The 25,111-nt window shown below is 49.2% G+C and overlaps 1 protein-coding gene across 1 annotated transcript; it reads right to left on the reverse strand.

Moving 5' to 3' along the window:
• Window positions 1-1,004: 1,004 nt before the first annotated feature.
• ESRRA (estrogen related receptor alpha) lies at window positions 1,005-17,506 on the reverse strand. Its single transcript, XM_083591372.1, has 7 exons — window positions 17,311-17,506; window positions 13,411-13,756; window positions 8,137-8,253; window positions 7,841-7,966; window positions 6,015-6,182; window positions 4,005-4,274; window positions 1,005-3,180 (listed from the first exon to the last, which is right to left on the reverse strand). The coding sequence occupies exons 2-7, from the start codon at window positions 13,742-13,744 to the stop codon at window positions 2,933-2,935; spliced, it is 1,263 nt and encodes a 420-aa protein (XP_083447498.1). The 5' UTR covers window positions 13,745-13,756; window positions 17,311-17,506; the 3' UTR covers window positions 1,005-2,932.
• Between the last annotated feature and the right edge of the window lie 7,605 nt (window positions 17,507-25,111).

Raw genomic sequence — 25,111 nt, forward strand, 5'->3', positions numbered from 1 at the left:
AGGACCACATTGACACTCGGCCACCCCTCCAAGGACCTCATGCCTCTTTCAGCTGCAACATGTGCCAGTGGTAGGTGGGGAAAAGCAGGCGGGATATTGGAGGAGATTCCAGAAATTTCTACAAATGCACAAAGATCTCTTCATCCAGGCAAGTAAGAAGCATGGATTATCAGAGTTCAAGGACACATTCCAACCAGGGAGGCTACACAGCAAGACGAGGAAGGGGTGTGGCCTAGGGAGAATTCCAAGAATCTGATAGGGAGGTGGCGATTTATAAAAAATAAATGTTGCGATGACCACCTACCTGCATGGCTTATACAAAAGAACTAGATCATTTCTCATGGAGAACATTATCAGTGGCTATCTTAAGCTCTGCCTCCACTGTCAAAGGCAGTATGGGCCTCTGAATACCAGCTGCTGGGGAATCACAAGAGTTGCTGTTTCACTCGGATCCTGCCTGTGGGATTCCCATTGTGTTATCTGGTCAGTGTGAGAACAGGAAGCTGGACTGGACAAGTCTCTTTTTATGTTCTTAAGGACAAGTCTTTGGGAAGAAAAACTGAACTATATATCAGAAAGCCCCAGCATCACACCCTCCAATATTTCACTGACGTAAACAGGGAGTTGTTTGTAAGACCTCTAACTAGTTTGTCCCATTTGACCACCTTATGGATGGTTTCTTAGGCCATTCATTCATTCCTGGGGTGCCTGTAATTGAGATGACAAGCTCAACTGACTTTTTCCTAACAGCATACATTGCTTTGTTGGGGGGGGCCAGCCAAAGTAGTTGAGCTTTCATTAAGAAATCAAAGCTTCTTGGGAAATCGTGGGTAAAAATACATTCGCTTCTGCTGGGCTGGGGGGACAGAACCTCAGGTAATTGAGTACTTTCAATGCTTTTAAATACTTGTGGATCCAGAGGGCACACCTGCCCCCCGGGCTATGCCAGTGTGTTTTTCCCGGCCTCATCACACAGCACGCAGGAAGACAACAACAGACTGCAGTTGACTGTCAGGCCGCAATGACCTTTTTTAATTTGTTCAGTAATAGAGCTCTCTATGAATGTGTATGTGTAGCCGCCTATACACAAATCAGAGGTATTTATAATATGTACACACACATAATTTAATACAAAAAAAAATTCTCCAGCTTCTCCTCTCCCCTCCCCCCCCCTGCAACCAGGGCAAGGGAGGCTGCAGCCCACCTCCCTTCCATGTGTAGGTGGGGGGGAAGGAAGCGAGCCAGAAATGGGGTAGATTTCTTTTTCCTGCAACAAATATACAGTAAAATATATTGCTATGTACACGGCTCTCAGCTACAGGCCATGCAGCCTCCCTCCTTGGTTTAAGTTGGAGCAGGAACAGGGAAGCTGCAGGCCACCGCAAGCGTCGTTGTCGGACTCCAACTCCCATCAGCCCCTGCAGCCAGCGTGGCCCATGGGAGTTGTAGTCCCAACAGCTGGTGGGCCAACGTAGCTTCCCCACCCCCCTGGTTTGGCAGGTCAAAAGGGAATTAAGGAGAGGCGGGGAAGAGGTTTTATTTATTGCTTTGGGTGTAAGATGGGGTTGGCTTAATGGGGACGCAGGCAGGAACTAGCTGCTTAGCCTCGTAGTGTGAGGGGAGTTGTGGGAGTGGGGTTGATAGGAAATCACACCTGAAAAAAAAAGCACAAATTGCCTTTTTAACTATTGCTACAAGGGAATTAAGTGAAGGAACTTTGGATGGAGCGTGAAAGGCCCTGCCTTTTCCCTTCTGCAGAGGAGGAGTGGGGAGGGGGGGGGCTGGACTCCCACCACTGCAGCCGCACACTCAAACACACCCCTTCCCCCAGTTTTTTTAAGGCAGACTCCATGCAAAGCAGAAACGACATAAGACACAACCTCCTCTTCCCCCTGCATCATGGGGACCCTCCCCCAAGTTTTTAAATTATTATTATTATTATTAATATTATTATTGCTTATAAGTGATAATGCAACATTCCCAGAGGGAGGGTGGGCCTTTGTGAGGGAAAGAGAAACGGGGGGCGGACTATCGTCCCCTGAGAGACGCCCTAATGAAGAGACTCGGTTCTAAGGGGGCAGAAAGGAGGTCAAAAAGAAAAGTGTTGTGGGTCTTCCTTCCCCTCCCCAAATCTCTCTCCCTCCTTATTTCTGGAGAGCTGTGGCTCTGCGGTTTCGACACTCTCGCCCTCATTAAGGTGCATTTGGCTGGGCCCAGCCCAGGGGCAAAACCAAGATGGCGTTTGAGTGGTGTAGGAAAGAGGCCGTGAACCTGCTGTCTCTGCTCTCCATCCCGTGCTATCCTGTAGCTGCATCCTGGGGCAAGAACGAACCATTCAACCCCCCCCCCCCACACGTGCACACACACACACACACACACACACAAAACCCTCCCCAACAACTACCCTTCCTCTCCCTCCTCCATGCCTCGCAAATGCAATATGGCTTCCAGGCTAGAGCTACAGTGGCTAACACCCACCCCCTGCCCTTCCCCAAGTTAATAAATTAAAAATTAAAGTATGGCTTCCAGTGTGAATGTCAAAACTTTCTCTGTCTCCCTTTCTCCCTGCCCCACGTTGCGGCAGCCCAGCCTCTGACGTCCAGAAGGGCTGGTGTTTTGTGTGGTTTTTTTAATAAAAAAACTTCTCTGCCTCCCTCATAGGGTCTGTTCTCTTCAGAAAAGAAAAAAAAGTCAGCCTCAGTGCAAAGCAATGGGCAGCTATCACATTTGCATACATTGAAATGCATTTTTTTAACATGAGGCAGACGAGCGGCGGTTCTGGAGGGGGGGATTTTGTGGGAGGGGGAAACCCAAGCCCCGTTCCATTTCTGCACACGCGCCCCCCCCCCAACAATCCCCGATAACCAGTCAGCCTGTACTTTGCTCCCCTCCCCAAATCCTGTCCCCTGCCCTCCCCTCTCGGCCTCCTCCTTCAGTCCATCATTGCTTCCAGCATCTCCAGGAAAAGCTTATGCATGGGGACCTTGCCCTCCAGTTTGAGGCTGTAGAAGTGGTGGAGGACGCGGGTGGCTGTCTGGCGGAGGAGGGGCAGCGTGAGGAGGAGGCGGCCGGCCCGGCGGGGCTCCTCGGGGCGCCTCGACGCTTCGTATTCCAGCAGGGCCTCGTGTAGCACGTCCCGGAGCCGCTGCACGGCTGCCATGTCCTCAATATGCACCGAGTCTGGAGGAAACAGGAAGGGTGGGAAATAGATGCACACAGCAGCCATTAGGACCCCCTAGCTTGATGGAAGAGACTCCACTAGCTTCAGTAGCCGGGAGTGCCTTTTGCCACTCTTGGACAGGGGCAGCCTGGCCATGTTGAATCATGCACTGAGATTGCTGAGGGACACTTTTTAAACCTGTATAGGGATGTTTATAATGTTTGATGTTTTATTATGTTTCTGTATATGCTGGAAGTCACCCAGAATGACTCAGGAAACCCAGTCAGATGGGTGGGGCTCTATTATTATTATTATTATTATTATTATTATTATTATTATTATACCCTGCCCATCTGGCTGGGTTTTCCCAGCCACTCTGGGTGACTCCCAACAGAATATTAAAAACTATAAAACATCTAACATTAAAAACTTCCATAAACAGGGTTGACTTCAGATGTCTTCTGAAAGTTGTGTAGTTGTTTATTTCCTTGACATCTGATGGGAGGGTGTTCCACAGGGCGGGTGCCACTACCGAGAAGGCCCTCTGCCTGGTTCCCTGTAACCTCACTTCTCGCAGTGAGGGATCTGCCACAAGGCCCTTGGAGCTGGACATCAGTGTGGGGGTGGAGACGCTCCTTCAGGTATACTGGGCAGAGGCCGTTTAGGGCTTTAGACTTTGGGCTAGTCACATACCCACCTCACAGGGAGGAGAATCTGGAGAATCTGGGCAGAGCAATGTATGCCACCCTGGAGGAAAGGTAGGATATAATCACAACAATAAACATTGTGGGGAAACCCCCCACCTCACCCACCTGGCATCTCTGTGCCTGTGAAAGGGACTCACCTGAGTTGGCAAGCGCCAAGGCCTTGAGAAGCACATATTCCTCTCGCTCCAGGCGCAGGGCCCGGTACTTGCGCACAAGCTGCAGGACCACCCCACTGAGCTCCAGCAGCCCCGCCGCCCTTGCCGCCTCCTCGTCCAGAGCAAAGTCCTCCGCGAAGACGATTTCGTCCTCGCAGGGCAACGAACGCCAGGCCACCCCCAGCAGCAAGACCTCCAGCCACACGCTCTGCAGTACAGACATCTGGTCCGCCAAGGACAGCGCCGGAAATCCTGAGCCAGGAAGGACAAAACAGGAAAGAAAAAGATGAAGAGGGATTAATTCACAGCTAACTAGCTGGTTGCAGGGTGGCCTGTGGCGAGCGGAAATTGATTCCAAGCAACCAAGTGTGGGTGCTTAGAAATGATTTATTTATTTTTTTGGTTGAGGTTCCCGTCAGGTGGATTTGTAGCTGGTTGACTGACTGAACCCAAAGAGTACTCATTAATGGTTCCTCATCATTCTGGGGAAAACTGACAACTGGGGTGCTGCAGGGTTCTGTCCTGGGCCTGTTGTTGATCAACATCTTTATAAATGACTTGGATGAAGGAACTGAGAGTAAGCTCATCAAATTTGCAAATGACACCAAATTTGGAAGGGTAGGTGACAGAATCGTGATTCAAGATGACCTTAGATTAGAGAACTGGGCCAAAACAAACAAAATGAATCTCAAAAGAGACAAATATCAGGCTCTACACTCAGCCAAGAAGAACCAGCAGCACAAATATAAGACGGGGGACACCTGGCTTGCAAGTAAAAGGTAAAGGTAAAGGGACCCCTGACCATTAGGTCCAGTCGTGGCTGACTCTGGGGTTGCAGCGCTCATCTTGCTTTATTGGCCGAGGGAGCCAGCGTACAGCTTCTGGGTCATGTGGCCAGCATGACTATGCCGCTTCTGGCAAACCAGAGCAGCGCACAGAAACGGCGTTTACCTTCCCACCGGAGCGGTACCTATTTATCTACTTGCACTTTGAGGTGCTTTCGAACTGCTAGGTTGGCAGGAGCAGGGACCGAGCAACGGGAGCTCACCCAGTTGCGGGGATTCGAACCGCCAACCTTCTGATCAGCAAGTCCTAGGCTCTGTGGTTTAACCCACAGCGCCACCCGCGTCCCTACATGTGAAAAGGATCTAAGGGTCTTAGTAGACCATAAGCTTAACACAAGTTAACAGTGTGATGCAGCAGCAAAAAAGCTAATGCTATTTCAGTCTGCATCAACAGAAATGTAGCTTTCATATCAAGGGAAGCAATAGATCCCTCCCAACTCTACAATTCTATGAATCTATGACTAGAGTGGTACTATTTTGCCTTGATCAGACCACACCTAGAGCACTGTGTCCAGTTTTGGGCACAATTTAAGAAGGATGCTAACAAGCTGGAATGTGTGCAAAGGAGGGCAACCATGATGATCCAGGGTCTGGAAGCCAAGCCTTATGAGGAACGGTTGAGAGTTGGGTATGGTTAGCCTGGATAATAGGAGACTGAGGGGAGATATGATAGCCATCTTCAAGAATTTAAAGGGTTGTCACATGGAAGGTGGGGCAAACTTGTCTTCTCCTGCTCCAGAGGGGAGGACCCCAAAAAATGGCTTCAAGCTACAATAAAGGAGTTTCCAACCGGACACTGGGAAGAACTTTCTGATGGCAAGAGCTGTTCAACAGTGGAACAATCTTTTTCAGAAAGTGGTAGGCTCTCCTTCCTGGGAGGTTTCTAGACAGAGGTTGGATGGCCATCTGTCATGGATGCTTTAACAGGTAGCTAGGAGTCGCCGGGAGAGAGTGGATGGCAGAAAGAGAGAAAGCAATGGGGTGCCCCACGCACCACCACCAGCTTTGGATCCCAACGGAGTATTCCTGACCCTTGTGCCAAGCTCAGCAATGGACCAGAAGTCGTTGTGGGTCTTTGGACAGTGGCAAGGTAATATCTGTGCAACAGCTGGACAGGCATGACTTTGAGCCAACCCTTTTCTCTCACCTGGTATGTTTTTGGCCCAGCCGATGATGACCACGATCTCCCGGTCAGCCAGATCGCACAAAGTGCTCGCTGCTTTGGCGGGACTGTCAGGGAGTGCAGGGTCGGGCATGGCGTACAGCTTCTCAGGCTCCGCCACCAGCAAGTGCGACACCATTGTGTTCATTGGAGCTGCAGGGAGCAGGGGTGGAAGAAAGGATGGTGAGGATCAAAGATGAAAGAAAGAGAAGTGTCAGGAGTAAGCCGTACACTCCAGATTCACAAATCTCTCTTTCTTTGCTTGGGGGAAGTATCCCCAGGTAATGCTGGTTGGCAATTAGGCCAGGGACAGGGAGCCGGTGAGCCCCTCAGAAGCTGCTGGACTACAACTCCCATGATCCTTGATGGTGCTGGCTGGGACTGATGGGAGTTGGAGTCCAATAGAGTCCAGAGGGCCACACGTTCCTCAGCCTTGATCTAATCAGGGAAGTGGGCCAAAGGAGGCCAGGGCCCACGTTTCTCTTTCATCTTTTCTCATTTTGCCATCAATCATAGCTGTACCTGTCAGCCTAAGAGCCACTTTAAACACAAGAAAAATCAAGATGACACAATCCTCCTGGAACTATGGCATTCCAGAATGCACCACACGTGTGTGTGTACACGTATGTGGGTAAAACACATGTCTGAACGCTCCCCAAGGATGGAACAGCAACTTCTTCCTTGCTTGTGGGAAGTTAGCCTATTAGGGATCCTGGAATAACTGGTGGCTGTTGCTTTTAGTATTTTCTGTTACAACAATCAACGATAACAAACTTCAACAAAGTATGCAGTAGTGATGTTCTGGTCAAATTACCCACTCTCCCTTTTGAACTTGCATATGCGTTACAACACATTAAAGCACTGACGACTCTGTGGATAGCATAAGCAGGATGTACATTTGTAAACTCCTTAGAAGCCTGTTTAGCAGTAAGTGGCATATAAACAAATAGATAAGCTTTCTCTTGGATGCACCTGTTTTTTAATGTACATTACAAAGGGGAACATTCAATTGAGCAATGTCCTCCCCTCTCAATAGTACAGGCCCAGAGGGCAATACCGCATGTTCTACAAAACGAAAGTGTAGCTGTTAAATCCTGGCCTACGTTCTCTTCTTCTTCCTCCCAGGGTTGTGCCTGCCAGGTTGCCAAGGTAACAAGCGTTGCTCACATCAGAAGCCCTTTCCAAGGGGATAATTCCACAGTGAGAACGGTACCATTGGTGGCACCTTAAGGTTAGGAGGAGAGACAAAGGAAGCCCAGCTTCAACAAGGGGGGAAAGGCAGAGCATTTTCTGGTTCAATAAAACACTCCGGAGTCCAAGGAGAGCCAAGCCTATATGAGACACTCGTAGGAATAGAACCTCAGGCCCAGGAGTGAAATGCGGCCCTCCAAGCCTTTCTGTTTGGCCCTCAGAACTCTCCTTGGGCCACACCTCTTCACTGGCTCTGCTTTGAACCCTCATTGAGTGTTTTTGGCCTAGCTGAACAGCATCCTTGAACTCTAGCAATGCCTCTTGTTTGCTTGGAAGAATGGTGCAGATAGGTGCGTGTGGAAAACTAGCCCATTGTACAAAGGCAAAATAAATATTCTTTCCGTCACCCTCTTTTGCTTCTGGACCTGCTCACCGCTGGCATGTGGCCCCCGGAACATCGCCCAGAGGAGAATGTGGCCCCTGGCTTGAAAAAATGTTCTCTGGCTCTAGGATGGAGACATAGCCAAGTACACTTCTGTGTGGGTCACACGCCCTGGGCCCCTTTATCCCCAAACTGTGGATAGGAGTCTGGGGTTCAGGGGGGCACCGCAGTCCTTTACCTGGTTTCTTGGTGGTCGCCGTAGCAATCTGTGGGGTGACGAATGCACTGGGGTAAGTGGCACCCTCCACCTCAGGCCGGCGCTTGTACTTCTGGCGCCCTCCTCGCACCCGGTCGAGACGTACCCCTGGAGAAGACCAAAGTCGATTCAGAACATTTTCAACCTGTTAGGAGCTCCGTCTTCCTCCTGCAATTCCTCTCCCCCCCACAAGCCATTTCACATTCGCTGTGCACCCTCCCGCCCCGTCAACCTTGGCGCCACGCCAGAGGTTTAGGCCCCGAGGCCCAAAGCCGTACCTTCCTTGAGCATGCCCACGCGCAGGCACTTGGTGAAACGGCAGGCCTGGCAGGCTTTCCGGCGCCGCTTCGTGATCTCGCATTCATTGGTGGCCGGACAGCTATACTCAATGCTGCCTGAGAGAGAAAGAGAAAGGGTTGGAAAGCTTAAAAAACCTATAGTATAAATAATATATATGCATTTACTCAAAAATTTTATTTATTTATTGCATTTATATCCCACTTCCCTCCCCCCCCCAACGAGCTCAGTGTGGCATACATGGTTCTCCCCCTTCTCACTTAATTCCCACAACAACCTTGTGAGGTAGGATAGGCAGAGAGGAAGTGACTGAGCCCAAGATCGCCCAGCGAGTTTCCTGGCCGAATGAGGATTTGAACCCTGATCACCCAAGTCCTAGTCTAACATTCTAACCACTGTACTTCTTGACCCTGACTTTTGACACTTGAGGTGTATATTTTTAGGACCCACCTAATTTCTGTGTGATATTGAAATATTGTGTGTACACACACACACACACACACACACACGCACACACACAACATTTCAATATTAATAATGTTGTAATTGTTGCAATCTGCCCTAGGACCTTTGGATGAAGATCAGGTAATAAATTGTAATAGCAGTAATCAGCACTGGCTCTTGCATTTTGCTGAAAGAAAGCATTTTTATATCAAAATGATGTTTGCCTTTCTTTTTATTTATAAATATTTATTCGAGTTTTCAATTTTATACAAACAAAAAAGAAAAAAAAAGGTATTAAAAACAAATCAATTTCAATATCAATTTTCAATAACATGTTTCCTTGACTTCCTCATACCTCCCCTTCTTGTTGTCTAGTTCAAATTGTTTATCCAGCAAATCCTAATCTCTTAACATTCCATTTAACTAACACCTTATTTTCCAATCAACTTCTTAAATTTTATAACTTAAACAATATTTATCCCAGTTCTTTTTATCATAACAGCTAGAGACCACATAAATTCAATCCAGCATCTTTCAAAGTTCATTAATTTTGCAATGTTTCTGTAAATAGTCCTTAAATTTCTTCCAATCTTCTTCTGCCGACTCTTCTCCCTGGTCGCGGATTCTGCCGGTCATTTCTGCCAATCCCATACAGTCAATCAACTTCATCTGCCATTCTTCCAGAGTGGGTAGATCTTGCGTCTTCCAGTGCTTTGCTATAAGTATTCTTGCTGCCGTTGTAGCATACATAAAAAAAGTTCTGTCCTTCTTTGGCACCAAATGGCCGACTATGCCCAAGAGAAAAGCCTCTGGTTTCTTCAAGAAGGTATACTTAAATACCTTTTTCATTTCATTATAAATCATCTCCCAGAAAGCCTTAATCTTTGGGCACGTCCACCAAAGGTGAAAGAATGTACCTTCAACCTCCTTACATTTCCAACATTTATTATCAGGCAAATGATATATTTTTGCAAGCTTGACTGGTGTCATGTACCACCTGTATATCATTTTCATAATATTCTCTCTTAGGGCATTACATGCCGTAAATTTCATACCGGTGGTCCACAACTGTTCCCAGTCAGCAAACATAATGATATGTCCAACATCTTGTGCCCATTTAATCATAGCTGACTTAACCGTTTCATCCTGTGTATTCCATTTCAGCAGCAAGTTATACATTTTTGACATGATCTTAGTTTTGGGTTCTAGCACTTCTGTTTCTAATTTAGATTTTTCCACCTGGAAGCCAATTTTCTTGTTTGCATTTTAAGTGGAAGCTTCAGTCATGAGTTCCGAGTTTTGGGGGTTTTTTTGTGTCTCTCGCCCTTTAATAGGACATTTTAAATTCAGATGTCTTGTAAGGACAACTCCTTTTGCTCACACTTTCCTGACCCTTTTTTATTTTATTTGTTTGATTTCACTGGATTTCTGTTTTTAATTTGCTTTTAGAAGCTTTTTACACTACTGTTCTACCGTTGCTGGGTTGTTGTTGTTGCTTTATTTTTGTTTTAATAGTATTGCTTAATGCTTTAAAGTCATACACCACTTAGCAGAGGTTTGTTTTTTAAAAAAAACAAATTAAGCAATGCTTCTAAATAAATAAAATAAAAACCTCTGTTGCAGCAAAGAAGACAAACGTTTGCAGCCCATGTTAGTCACACACAGAGTAAATCTAAATCCACTGAGATGAATGGACGTGACTAACTTAGGATCATTGCCAGTCAGTGTCGGTAGATAATACTGAGCTAGATGAAGTAATGGCCTGACTTGAGATAAAGTAGCGTCCTATGTTCCAAATGCCACATTAGCCAAGTGGAACCTCCAGGTGCAGTAATAGTATACCTCAAATTTACTTGTTATGAGGCGGGAGAGGCTACAGCCTTCACAGCCTGTTTGTGGGCCCTTCTTGTGCTTTTATCCATCAGCCCCTATCCAGTGCTACAAACCAGATCAAGGAAGAGTTATCAGTGCAAGGGTTCAGGAATTACACAAGTTCAGGGAGTATTTCTTCATGGAATACATACTTAACTTACGGAATTCCCCCAGCACAAGATGAGGCAACAGCACTGAGCTTAAATGGCTCTTTTCTTAAATTCCATAAGTTCATGGAGGAAGAGAAGTCTATTGGGGAAAGTGTGTGGCTCAGTTGTAGAGCATGAGACTCTTCATGCTCAACGTTTTGCCCAGCGTCGGGCTCAAGCCCAGCGTCGGGCAAAACATTCCTACATTGCAGGGGACAGGACTAAGTGATTCTCGTGGTCCCTTCCAACTCTATGATTCTAGGACATCCAGAGAGAGACAGAGAGACAGACAGACAGACAGACAGACAGACAAACAGACAGACAGGGTGTCTGTCTAAGGCCACATTCATACCATACATTTAAAACAGAATTGTACCATGCCAAACAACCACGTCTTCCCCTAGAGAATTCTGGGAGTTGTAGTTTCTTAAGAGTGCTGAGAACTGTTAGGAGGAGGCCCCTATTCCTCTCATAGATAAATGTTTCTGTTATGTACTGAGTTGAATAGGATCCAAACTGCAGCAGTCTGATTGGTCCTAGAACAATAGGATCCAAAAGGCAGCAGTCTGATTGGTCCTAGAACAATGCAGCAGTATGATTGGTTGGCAGGAACCACCCAATCATGCTCCAGATAGAAGGGAATCCACAACCTGATTGGCTTACAGTAGAATTCCGGAATTAGCCAATCATGTGCAGCCCATTGTGTAAATAATGTATATAAAGCAGATGCTTTGAGGGGACTTTCATTCATTCCTCCTCACCACTATGAGCTGAATAAAGAGCATGAAATCACTTTGCGACTCTGAGTATATTTCAGTTTCTGATAATTGTTAAGCAAGCAATCCTTCTTCCCGGGGAACTCTGGCAATTGAAGCTTTGTGAGGGGAATAGGGGTCTCCTAACAGCTCTCAGCATCCTCAACAAACTAAGGCTCCCAGAATTCTCTGGGGGAAACCATGTCTGTTCAAAGAGGTATCACAGTGCTTTTAATGTATGGTGCAAACGTGGCCAAACATGGTGGGGAATCCCTGAAGAACAGCCAGGACCAAAATGAGAAGTTAATAACATGAAAGGAGCCCTGCTCGATCAGGCCAAAGGCCTATCCAATCCCAGCATTCTCTTCTCGTGGTGGCCAACCAGATGCCTATGGGAAGACCACAGGCAGGGCATGGAAGCAACAGCAATCTCCTCACTGGTTTTCAAAAGGTAGTCTGCCTCTGATCCCAGAGGTAGTCTAGAGCAGTGTTTCCCAAACTTGGGTCTCCAGCACTACAACTCCCATGATCCCTAGCTAGCAGAGCCAGTGGTCAGGGATGATGGGAATTGTAGTCCAAAACCAGCTGCAGGCCCAAATTTGGGAAACACTGGTCTTTTCCCAAGACTTTTGTCTCTCCACATTGTGCCACATTTTATGCACCTCTACCAAGTCCCCGCTTACTCTAAACTCCCAAAGCCTCAAACACTGGAGCCTTTCCTCACAAGCCCACCCAGGGATGGCTGTGGGCAGAATTCCTCCATTGCAGGGGGTTGGTCCCTTCCAATTTTACCATTCTATGATTCTAAGGGAGTTACTTCACCCCCTTGTTCCGTTCTTTTTCTTAACCTTTTCCAGCTCTACAAGATCCCTTTTTGAGGCACGGAAGCCAGTACCGTACACAGTATTTCAAGTGCGTACTGCACCATAATTTGCATAAAGACATAATCTCGGCAGTGTTTTTCCCCAGCCCCCTTTTCAAACCATTTCCTAAGGATTCCCAACATGGAATTCACATTTTTCACAGCTGCTGCACACTTGATCGCAGCAATTTAATTATAGTACTTCTTACAGACCAACTTGGCAAAATGCATCCTATAGGTTGGTGCTGTTTGCCACAGCAGCTAGGAATTTACATTCAAAAGGTGGGGTTTTTTTTTAGGAGGGGGGTTATGGGAGCCCTTTTAATGATTTTAACGAAGTGATGTGCTGATGCCGGATGCTGTAAATGTCAATTAAACTCTGTTAATGGAGAAAACTATGTGTGAGCAAGAAGCGAGGGTGTTTGCTTTTGCAAAGCCCTTTCATAATGCGCAATAAAGTTCATTCATACTCAGACTTCCTACAGTTTTATTAATCTCCACAAGTCAAAGGGACTTCTTTCTCCACCCCCTCCCCAAGTAAGCTGAACATTTAGGAAAGAGACCTAGAATATCCCTGAACAGCACAGCCCAACCCCCCACCATGGCACCAACCCTGTTAACATCTATTCACCGTGATAGCTAAACAGAACCTCACTTTTAAGAGACAGTCTACCAGAGGGACAACAAGCATCTCAGAAAGGTCTGTCTGTCATTGGAACAACAGGATGTGAGACTAGATCGGGGTGGGGAACCGGCAGCCTTCCAGACTACAACTCCCATCATCCTTGACCACTGACAGCGCTCACTGGGACTGATGGGAGTTGTAGTCCATCGCCACCTGGAGGTCCAAAGCTTCCCCACACCTGGACCAGATGACCTGATCCAGCAGGGGCTTTTTCTTTTTAGGAACATCAGAAACTGCTTTATAGCAAGTCAGTCCATTGGTCCATCTAGCTCAGTACTGTCTACCCTGACTGGCAGCTGCTCTCCCGGGTTTCTGGTAGGGGGTATTCCCAGCCTGACCCAGAGATGCCGGGAATTGAAACCTTCTGCATGCAAAGCAGATGCTCTCTTGCTGCCCTTCCCCAAACAAAGACCAGACGCCTTTTCTTCCCTAACAGCTTTAGGGGAACCCCAGACTTCTCTTATAGTGCCCACGCAGGAGCGGCCTACCTTGGATAGTCCTCTTGAAGAAGGCCTTGCAGGCTTCGCAGGAGGCCACGCCATAGTGGTACCCTGAGGCAACGTCCCCGCACACCAAGCACAGCCGCTTGGGCATGGCGCTCAGCATGTACTTCCCCCGCCCGGGAGGCTCATCCGGGTCGTCATCATGGCGTCGCCGGGAGGCCCCCGTCCCAGCAGGCAGCGCCCCAGCGGTCTCGAGCTCTTGTGGGGCCCCGCTGGCGCTGGTGTCGGAAGACCCGCTGGGACTGTGCTGGGCGAGGCTGTCTGGGGAGGCCGGCTCCGTTTTGATGAAAAACTCTGCCCGGCGTTCCCGGGATGACATGGCTAGAGAGGGCTGCAGGAAAGAGGACACAGATGGGGTGCGTCAGAGAAGAGCTGCCACAACATACAAAAAAAACTGAACCAGCAGGAATGTTGGAAAATATTTCTAGGCCACATTCACAACACTATTGACGCCACTTTAAAGAGTCATGGCTTCCCCCCACAGAATTATGGGAGGTGCAGTTTGTTAAGGGTGATGAGAGTTGTCCAGAGACCCCTATTTCCCCCCAAAGGCTACAACGGCTGCAGCTCCCTGGGAAGAAAGATTGACTGATAAATCACTCTGTGCACCTTTAATTCCTAGGTTGCTTTGGGGGAAAGTCACGACTGTATTGAGTGCTTTAAATGTGTAGTGTACATGTAGATCCAGCATCCTAAAAACTGACAGAGTTGCACAGGTTAAGTCCCGTTTTCTTAAAAAATGGACGGAGCCCTTCAGTGTGATAAAGCTTAAAGGTGGTGTTCAAAGGCAAACCTTTAAAATAATGATGATTAATCCGTTTCTCACTCAGAAGGGACCACAATCACAAACAGAATTCGGCAGCCGGGCCGTGACAAAGAGCAGTGAGCCACAGTGCGCCGTCCCAAATCCTGCCCTGTCACTTGGATGTGCGTCACAAACCCACCACCCAATCAGGGACCAGCATGGAATTTGGGGGGCTAGGCCAAGTTGGCCAACTAGGAGGAAGAATCTGACGACAAATCAATCAGAAGAACCGAGTCAGGGCGTGGGACAATAACCCCAGAACAGTGGTACCTCGGGTTACATACGCTTCAGGTTACAGACTCCGCTAACCCAGAAATAGTGCTTCAGGTTAAGAACTTTGCTTCAGGATGAGAACAGAAATTGTGCTCTGGTGGCGCGGCGGCAGCGGGAGGTCCCATTAGCTAAAGTGGTGCTTCAGGTTAAGAACAGTTTCAGGTTAAGTACGGACCTCCGGAATGAATTAAGTACTTAACCCGAGGTACCACTGTAATTTCATCAATCTGAGTTTAGGGGGCCTCCAGTTTCGCTGCTCAGTCTGGGGAACTGCCCCCCACTGAAGGAAGTGATAGCATATACCCCAATTCTACATTCAACTCCGTTAATGGAGACATAGCAAGGAAGAGCTTTGGGGATGGCCAACCGTGGCTTAATTCCGACAGGCCAAGAGACTCTCTTCAAAATTTACTGCCTTTTTGGCAGCGTCCTATGTGTGGGAATGCGGGGGGAAAGTGTTCCTCACTCCATGAAGGCCCTGCAATGTAGGCCTCCCCCCCCTTTATCTCATCAACCTACACACTGTCCACCCCACAGCTGCTGGCCTGGGATCCAGCATCCCGCCGGAAGAATGGAGCGGCCTCAAGGTCACTCCAGGGAGATACAATCAGGCACCCAGGCAGGACTGGCGATGGCATCAAAGGCAGTGCACTCTCGCTGCCTCTGGTCCGGTCCTGTCCTGTCCCTGACCGCCTCTTTGGAGAACAGCAACATTCTGGGGCTTCGAGAGTTAAATGTAAACACGCAGAGGACAGGAATAGCCGCTTGGCTCAGCAACCTGACATCTCTTCTCTCCCCCCTCCCTGCCACTGCAACTTCAATGCAACAAAGATTAACCCTCCCACACATGAATTGTGCCCCCCTCCCATCTCCTGCACACCTTAGGTTAAGGCTCTCTGCCCCCCACCTCTTCTGGACACTGGATTGTTGAGGTTTCCTTCCATAACCAGCCAAGATTTCATACTGATGTCCTGGCTACATATTGGGAGGTTGTTGTGTCTCTCTGCCCTCCCCCTTCTGAGTTTGGAGAAGGGGCAAAAGTGACCAGGGAGAGCCGTTTTTAAATACCCCTCCTCAAAGCAACTAGGCCTGCAGTGCAGGGATGAAATGCAAATATGACTTTTAAATTGTACTGCTTTCACATTTCGATGTTTGCCGCCCTGGGCTCCTTTGGGACGAAGGGCAGGATACAGATTCCATAAACAAAGACATAAAATTGATAAAAATATTACTAATAATAAGCACCTGCGGTTCATTACCTAGCATTATTCGTGTGTTCTGAACAGTGCCCTGAGCGAAAGAGAAAGACCAGTAATCCCCCTAGGACAGCGTCTTTAACTCCAGGCACGCAAGACACCTCTTAGCACACGCTCTGCCCCCGCACCCCTAAGTGACACCCCCCTCTGTGTCTCTATTAATAGGTTTACCCTCCCCACTTTTGCCAGGCCAGTCAAAGGACCTTTGTCCTCTGTGGATCAGTGCATCATCCCTTACCCAATCGGGGACAAGAGTGGAGTTTATGGAAGAGGAGGAGGGAAGCAACATGGGCCAGAGAGAGGGGGCTAGGAGACATTGCCCAACTTTCTCCCAACCCCCCCCCCCAGTAAGCAGAAGCCATTCAGAAAAGTCCATGCGCACATCGGCCACAGACTTTCGATCGTTCTCAGGACTCCATAAAGCAGGAGACTTTGTGAAATCAGGGCAGCTGTCTCAGCCTCCCGGACACCTCTGCACACCACCTCCCTGCAGCTGAACAATGTGTGGTCATGTTTTCTCGGGCTCCATGTGGAAAGCCTGTGTGCCCATGACCTTTGACCCTTCTGCAGTTCACTTCTGTCACTCTCCCCCACACACCCCACTTACTACGGGCCGCAGTGCCCCCTAGTGGCCGAGGGGTGAGGCCAGCTGGGCAAAAGAGACAGGGCACTCTCATGTCTGAACCCTTTCCGTTCACACGTGCCCAGGCGCGCATGAGTTTGCTATGCACATGGCTGCGAAAAGGTTTCCCCATCCTGGCAGCCGCAGGGGGTATATGCAGACCGTGTCTGTACACACAAGGGAGACTTCTCCACTCATCTGGGCGCAGCACTTCAACATCTCCATGTGCGGCTGTGAACACATCAGTGCGCCTTCCTTGTACATACGCAAGCATTTCTCTTTCTCTGTCCGTGCCCTTGCACCTAGGCAAGCAGGCCTACACAGGTGCCTACGTGGGACCCACCTACACCTGCACACAATATCCGCACTATGTGACCTTAAATCATGTCCCCCACCCCCCGCCGGCTGCGCCATGCCCCACACTGCTTGTCCCCGGGTCTGCGCACTCTGCTGCAGAAGCACGACTCTGCCTGGCAGCGTCAACAGGGACATCCACACGAGCACTTTCATGCCCCTGATCTCTGCCCACACATCTCTCCACTCCCCCCACACACATGATTTTTGCCCTCTGCCACACTAACAGAGGCACTGCAATAGACGTGTGTACACCCGTAGTACACCGATATCTATTTGCATGTGAGTGAGTTCTGGCGCACTTGGGGGCGCCGGCGCGTCTACCGACGCGCGTCTGCCCCCGAATGGGGGCACCGTGGTGTGTGTGTCCCCCCCACTTCCAGAACCCTGTCTGCCCCCGCCCCCTGTTTTCTGGATCGGGCGCTCTCTTTCCCTGCAAGGCAACCAACCTCCCACAACGAAAGCGCCGGTCACATGGAGCCGGTTTGGAGAAGGGGGCTGGGATTGGGGGGGGGGCGCGCTCGTCAGAATACACCCCACTTCTTCCTCCTCCTCCTTCTCACGATCGCACTGACCTTGGTCGCAGCCAAGGGCTGGGAGCTGCAGGAAGCGCTGGCGGCGGCGGGGTCCGAGCTGTGTCCGAGCGGGGCGGCTCAGTGGCCCCGCGCGCCGGGGACCGGCCGGGCCATGGGCTGGGGCTGCGCGCTCGCTCCTCGCTCCGGCTGTAGGACACAAAAGGACATCGCAACCCACTTCCTACTCGGCTTCCTCCAGCTGGTGGGGGCGGGGCCTGGAGATGAATATGCAGAGCAGAGGGGCGGGGACAACGCGGTCCCCCCCCCCCCCACCTCTCCAAGGCGCTTGCTGCGCTCTTCTCAACAACGCGCGCCGGCCGCGGCTGCTTGCAACGTGGCGCCCGGAGAGGAGCAGCAGGAGCCAGGAGGAGGAGGACGGGGGGGCGGGCGAGGGAAAGGTCGTCTCTTGCCCAGCGCCCCCCGCGTGTTTGGGGGGCAACCAGCCCGATCGCGGGTGGGGGAGACTTGGGTGTGCGCGCGTCCCGCTCTCTGCCCGCAGCCCCGCTTCTCAAGGTCACCCGGGAAATGGAACCTACCAGTTAAGGAGAAGGAGCTCCGTGGAGCCTCCACTGTCAGGGGCAGTCTACCTACTGGTGGGACAAGCAAGGAGGAGGGAGAAAAGAGAAAAGAGAAGACAGGGGGATGGCCCACCGGTCAAGCTTGAGCCAGACACAGCGCCCGCATTCGGTTCTTCTGCCCGTGGCAGCCAGAGTGCGGTTGACCTCCGCACGGTTTGCAGGAGCGAGTGAAGCATGTGAGATCCCGGCAGCGAAAACAGCAACAGAGTTTTGTGGTACCTTAAGGCTTAACAAATGTGCCATCCGCAACCTTCTCCAACCTATCGAGCTACAAATGGCATCACCTTAGCCAGCACTACTTCATTTAATATGTTGTTGTTGCTGCTGTTGTTGTTGTTGTTTAGTCGTGTCTGACTCTTCGTGACCCCATGGACCAGAGCACGACAAGCACTCCTGTCTTCCACTGCCTCCCACAGTTTGGTCAAACTCATGCTGGTAGCTTCGCGAACACTGTCCAACCATCTCGTCCTCTGTCGTCCCCTTCTCCTTGTGCCCTCCATCTTTCCCAACATCAGGGTCTTTTCCTGGGCATCTTCTCTTCTCATGAGGTGGCCAAAGTATTGGAGCCTCAGCTTCAGGATCTGTCCTTCCAGTGAGCACTCAGGGCTGATTTCCTTCAAAATGGATAGGTTTGATCTTCTTGCAGTCCATGGGACTCTCAAGAGTCTCCTCCAGCACTATAATTCAAAAGCATATTCAAAATAATTCAAAAGCATAACTACATAAAAATTATTATTATTATTATTATTATTTATGTTTTATGTAGTTATAAATTATATTTTTTACAATTATTTGTTACAAGTGGGTTCTGCAACAAAATGTTGCAGCGTGGAGTGCTTCTGGTCTTGGCACCTGCTAGCGTGCCAGTTATGCCCTTTCCCAGAAAACTCCATTCCATTCCCCCATCTGCTTCCACATCCCAACAGTTAGCTAGCATTTTGTGGTCACTGAGCATGCTCAGTCCTTGAGCTGAGTGTGAGTTCCCCTTAGGATTCCTCCCCCTTTAAAGTTGTTTTTTTTTACCAGAAAGCCCCCAACATACATTCATTTTTCTTACGGAAACACTACCTTACATGGGCGTCAAACAAACAAACAGATAGGAAAGACAAGGGGGAAAGCAAAATAGGCAGTAGAAAAAACGTCAGGAGGAGGCGGGAGAGCAGGAAATAACAGTTAGCAATCCCATCAGCCATTGCACTGACATTGGGAGAGTGTTTGGGCATCAGAGTTGGAGAGTGAGAGAGGGCCTAGCAAGAGCATGGAGAGCAAGCAGAGGTGGTCTGAGAGCAAGTGGCTTTACGTGTTTTTGCATTTGTGGGCTGACTGCATTTGCAAATCTTGAGGCTCCCCATAGCCTCTTCATGCCTTCCTCTTTTGCATGGACAGTTCTGTTTTAGCTGCATAAGACTTGACCCTTAAGAATAAGAGCTGGACCATAAAGAAGGCTGATTGCCGAAGAATTGATGCTTTTGAATTATGGTGCTGGAGGAGACTCTTGAGAGTCCCATGGACTGCAAGAAGATCAAACCTCTCCATTCTGAAGGAAATCAGCCCTGAGTGCTCACTGGAAGGACAGATCGTGAAGCTGAGGCTCCAATACTTTGGCCACCTCATGAGAAGAGAAGACTCCCTGGAAAAAACCCTGATGTTGGGAAAGATGGAGGGCACAAGGAGAAGGGAACGACAGAGGACGAGATGGCTGGACAGTGTTCTCGAAGCTACCAGCATGAGTTTGACCAAACTGCGGGAGGCAGTGGAAGACAGGAGTGCCTGGCATGCTCTGGTCCAGGGGGTCACGAAGAGTCGGACACGACTAAACAACAAAAGATAGGATTATTATTAATGTTAACAACACAAGCTTGAAAGCTTGCCACTACCCAGGGCCGTCTTTAGCAGACGCAGCGCTGGGGTGCAAATATCCGCCTAGCACCCCCAAATTACCATGGATAGTGGGGGAAAGCTGCGCACTGCCAGCCATGGGGGGCCCCTGCAACTCTCCCCCATGCCGCTGTGGGAGAGCACTCCCCACAGAGGCTTGGGAGGGAAGCTGCATGCCCGCCAGCCATATGGTTAATGGGGCACAGCTGGCGTGCGTGCAGGGAAAGGGGAAGCCGCCAGCAAAGTTGCGTAGCTCCCCCACTCGCTGGGGTGCCCCTGAGAGGCTGGCGCCCTGGTGCAACGCACCACTAAGCCCTATGGGGAAGACGGCTCTGCCACTACCATAACGAGACATAACAGTAAGTGAAACTATGGCTTAGCGCAAGCAAACTGGCTATGGTAGTTTATTTTCCCAGACAAACAAACCACAAACAATAAGACGCAGAGCAAACCTTTGGTTACAAATCATGGCAACCCAACTTCTGTTTAGCAACTTATGGAGCCACCTTTGTCAATGAAAAACCTCCTCACGAGTTCTCACAAATCGATTAGTCTTCAGGAGCAAGTTGTTCAAATCCATATGTCACCCTGCAGAGGAGGATCATAGAATTTGGCACCATATCATAGTGTGTGTGAGAAAGAGGGTGGGGGGAGAGGGAGAGAGGAAGAATTATTGGTCCAAGGCCACTGAGTCCGTTCATAACTGAGTGGGGATTCGAACCCAGGTCTCCCAGGTCCTAGCCCAACACTCTAACCACTACACCACACTGGTTCTAGGCTGCCTTTCAAGACATCTCCCTCTCGCAAAACTGAAGTCCGTGCTCATATCAAATTCATTTTGAACAGCTGAAAAAAGAACCATTTAATTAAAACTAGCCATTTAAAACCAGCAGCGATACGTGCTGTTAGAAAAGGTCGGCTGAGCCCAGTGTTTAAATTACAAGCACCAGGGGAATAAATGGGTTTTAAACAGGCCTTGAAAACCATCAATAAGGCGATCAAATGTAAGACTGGGGGCCTTACAACATCTCCCTCTTTGCATCCGTGAAATGTTGCAAGGTGCGATACTAGGGCTCTCCAGCGCTCTGATACGCTAGGGTTGCTGGATCAGGCCAATAGCCCATCTAGTCCAGCATATCCTGTTCTCACAGTGGCCAAATCCCATCTATTATTATTATTATTATTATTATTATTATTATTATTATTATTCCTCCCTATACCCCAGGTCTCAGGGCAGTTCAAAAGATAAAATCACAATATAACAAACACAAAATACATAATATAAATAAAAACAAGAACAACCCCAAAATCCCCCCTCCCTAACATATTTTAAAACGGTATTGGGTGTCAATGTTTAGCTGTGTGAAGACGTTCTTCCTTTTATCGGACCAGAATCTCCCACCATTCAGGATTATTTATTTTATTTATTTATTTGACTTATATACCGCCCTTCATCAAAAGATCTTCAGGGCGGCTCACAAGATGAAAACACGAAATAAAAGCACAAATAAATAGTTCAAACAGAAATGACAAAACAATAACCACCACCCCTACAAACACATATAAAAGGCTATAGAATATTGATTAGGCAAAGGCCTGGTTAAAAAGGAACATTTTTTTGCCTGGTGCCTAAAGGTGTATAATGAAGGCGCCAGGTGAACCTTCCTGGGGAGATCATTCCACAAACAGGGAGCCACTGCAGAAAAGGCCGCGTTCTTGTGTTGCCACCCTCCGGACCTCTTGTGGAGGAAGTACACAAAGAAGGGCCTTAGGTGGTGATCACAGAGTCTGGGATGGTTTATATTGGGAGAGGCAGTCCTTGAGGTATTATGGTCTTGAGCCGTTTGAGGGTGTCCCTGGATTCTAGTATTAAGAGAGATGGGGTGGGGTGGGGGCCTCCCTGTCCGCTTCCTCCACGCTCCCTGCACAATTTTATCCGCCTCTCATGTTCCTCCCTTTCTTGCCTTTTCTCTGAACTTGGAGGAAAAAAGCCCCAAATGTTGTAAGCTTTCCTCCAACTCCCTCGATCCTTTCAGCTGCCCTTTCCTTGCGCAATGGCTTTCCTGCCTGCTGTGGGGCAGCGTGGTTCCAGCTGTTACCAGTTCTAATTGTCCCAAAGGGCGGGTGGGACCCACATGCGAAACCCGCCGCGCAACAAAGTGTCCTGCCCTGGAGCTCAGCTGCCCGGCTCCTTCTCGGCCTCCTCCTCCTCCTCCTCCTCCACCCCACCAGCCTTCACATGCATACCCTGCCCTGTCTTCTCCCACCAACCCGAAACACCCTGCACACGCCCTTTTCTCCTGGAGCGAACCCACTTTGCTTTGAGTGGAGGAACCAGCCTCAGCTACTCTGCCTGTTTTGACAAATCTTGAGTCATACGTTCAAGAATCCTCCTGCAGGGTGTGGGTGTTCCTTTTCATCTCCCTTCCCTGCCCCCCCCATACCACATCACCCTGCCTGCCTGCAGATCTGGCAGTGTTTCACAGGTGGGGGCTGCCTGCCTGTTGCAAAAAGGGATTTTCCCACCCCGGGTCGAAGGGGCAGGCCAAAGCTTTGGATTCTGAAAGAGCCAAAATACAACCTTTGAAAACAGCATCGGCATACAACAGAAGTAGAATGCAGCCCTCCAGACCTTTCCATCAGGCCCTTGGGACTCCTGCACTGCAGGGGGTTGGCCCTTGGGATCCCTTCCAACTCTACAATTCTATGACTTCTCTCCCCGTGGCACACTCCTCGTTGGCCCTGCCTCACGCCCTCCTTGAGTGCTTTTGCCTGGTTGGAACATGTCCTTGAACTCTGATCATACTTCTTGCTTCTGAGTGCATGCAGAAGCCATCTTCCTTTATGAAGGGGAAATTTACATTGGTTGCTCCTCCCACGTTTTGCCTCTGGCCCCTCCCACCACTGGCATGTGGCCCCCCAGGAGGTTGCCCAGAAGGGAATGCTGCTCTCAGGCTGGAAAAAGGTTCCCCATGTACTGAAATTGGCTCTCCATGGGAGCACATCTTGAGGGCACCAGCTCCCTGGCGGAGGAATTAAGCCAATGGGAGCCAGGCAGTCGTAGTGACACCTGAGAGGTGGTAAAGGTAAAGGTAAAGGGACCCCTGACCATTAGGTCCAGTCGTGACCGACTCTGGGGTTGTGGCGCTCATCTCGCTTTATTGGCCGAGGGAGCTGGTGTACAGCTTCCGGGTCATGTGGCCAGCATGACTAAGCTGCTTCTGGCGAACCAGAGCAGCGCACAGAAACACCATTTACCTTCCTGCTGGAGTGGTACCTATTTATCTACTTGCACTTTGACGTGCTTTCGAACTGCTAGGTTGGCAGGAGCAGGGACCGAGCAATGGGAGCTCACCCCGTCGTGGGGATTTGAACCACCGACCTTCTGACCGGCAAGTCCTAGGCTCTGTGGTTTAACCCACAGCGCCACCCGTGTTGTTAGGAGGCCCCTATTTCCCGCAGAGAGCTACAGTTCCCAGCGTTTCCTGGGAAGGTGGAAGAGGATATAGCTCAAGCACTCTGAGAGTTGTAGCTTTGGCATCTGTTGATGGAGGAGAGGTCCATTGCTGGAAAAATCATGCAGCCGCCACACAGATCTAGGAACAAAACATGAGAAGCTCCCTTCTGCCAAGTCAGCCCCTTCGTACATCTAGCTCTGAATTGTCTGCTCTGTCTGGCAGCGTCTCTCCAAGGATTGATTGATTGATTGATTGATTGATTGATTGATTGTGTTTCTATGCTGCTTTTCATTCAAATGGATTTCAAAGCGGCTTACAAACAATGCATATCAATAACATAACAGAACATAATGTTGTTGTTGTTTAGTCGTTTAGTTGCGTCTGACTCTTCGTGACTCCATAGACCAGAGCACGCCAGGCACTCCTGTCTTCCACTGCCTCACGCAGTTTGGTCAAACTCACATTGGTAGCTTCAAGAACACTGTCCATCCATCTTGTCCTCTGTCGTCCCCTTCTCCTTGTGCCCTCCATCTTTCCCAACATCAGGGTCTTTTCCAGGGAGTCTTCTCTTCTCATGAGGTGGCCAAAGTATTGGAGCCTCAGCTTCAGGATCTGTCCTTCCAGTGAGCACTCAGGGCTGATTTCCTTCAGAATGGAGAGGTTTGATCTTCTTGCAGTCCATGGGACTCTCAAGAGTCTCCTCCAGCACCATAATTCAAAAGCATCAATTCTTCGGCGATCAGCCTTCTTTATGGTCCAGCTCTCACTGCCATACATCACTACTGGGAAAACCATAGCTTTAACTGTACGGACCTTTGTTGGCAAGGTGATGTCTCTGCTTTTTAAGATGTTGTCTAGGTTTGTCATTGCTTTTCTCCCAAGAAGCAGGCGTCTTTTAATTTCGTGGCTGCTGTCACCATCTGCATAATAGAAGATCACAAATGCAGCACAAGCCATATAAAATAATGAACAAATCATCAATGAAACAATTACAATCTATGAAACACTGTTAACAAAACAGTGTTTTGGGCAGGGAATCTCAACCAGCTCTACATGGAGATTCCAGTGATTGGCCATGGGGCCTTCTGCATGCTCTGCTGCTGAGTGACAACTCTTCCTCCAACTTCGTTTAGCAGACCTCTTTCCAGAGAAACCAGGAGTCCTGATGGGGAGTGTCCCCGGCTGAAAGCCTGGAGAGCTGCTGCCTGCCAGTGTAGGCAAGCTGCGCCAGATGGTCTGACCATAAGGCAGGCTGCCTGTGTGCCTAAACCAACAGCCCCCATCCCCATCTCTTCACAGATTATTAGGAATTATTATTTATTATGGGTTATTATTATTATGGGTAAAAAGTGTAGCAGATTGAGAGCATATGGGTAAAAATTGTAGGAGAGAGAAGCAACAGTGACCTTACTGTGGGTGTCTGCTATAGATCCACCAATCTAGACTGAAGAAGAAGAGTTTGGATTTGATATCCCGCTTTTTCACTACCCGAAGGAGTCTCAAAGTGGCTCACATTCTCCTTTCCCTTCCTCCCCCACAACAAACACTCTGTGAGGTGAGTGAGGCTGAGAGACTTCAGAGAAGTATGACTAGCCCAAGGTCACCCAGCAGCTGCATGTGGAGGAGCGGAGATGCAAACCCGGTTCCCCAGATTACGAGACTACCGCTCTGAACCACTACACCACACTGGCTCTCAGACTTGGATGATGCCTTACTTACCAAACATTCAAAAAGGAGAGAAATAATAATCATGGGGGACTTCAACTTCCCCGATATCTGTGGAGACTCAAACTCTGCCAAGAGTGTAAGGTCTGACAAATTCCTCCATTGCCTCGCTGACAATTTCATTTCCCAGAAGGTGGAAGAACCAACAAGGGGAACATCTAT

The sequence above is a fragment of the Podarcis filfolensis genome (genome assembly GCF_964270895.1).
Source record: "Podarcis filfolensis genome assembly, chromosome: 16".
Lineage (NCBI taxonomy): Eukaryota > Metazoa > Chordata > Lepidosauria > Squamata > Lacertidae > Podarcis > Podarcis filfolensis.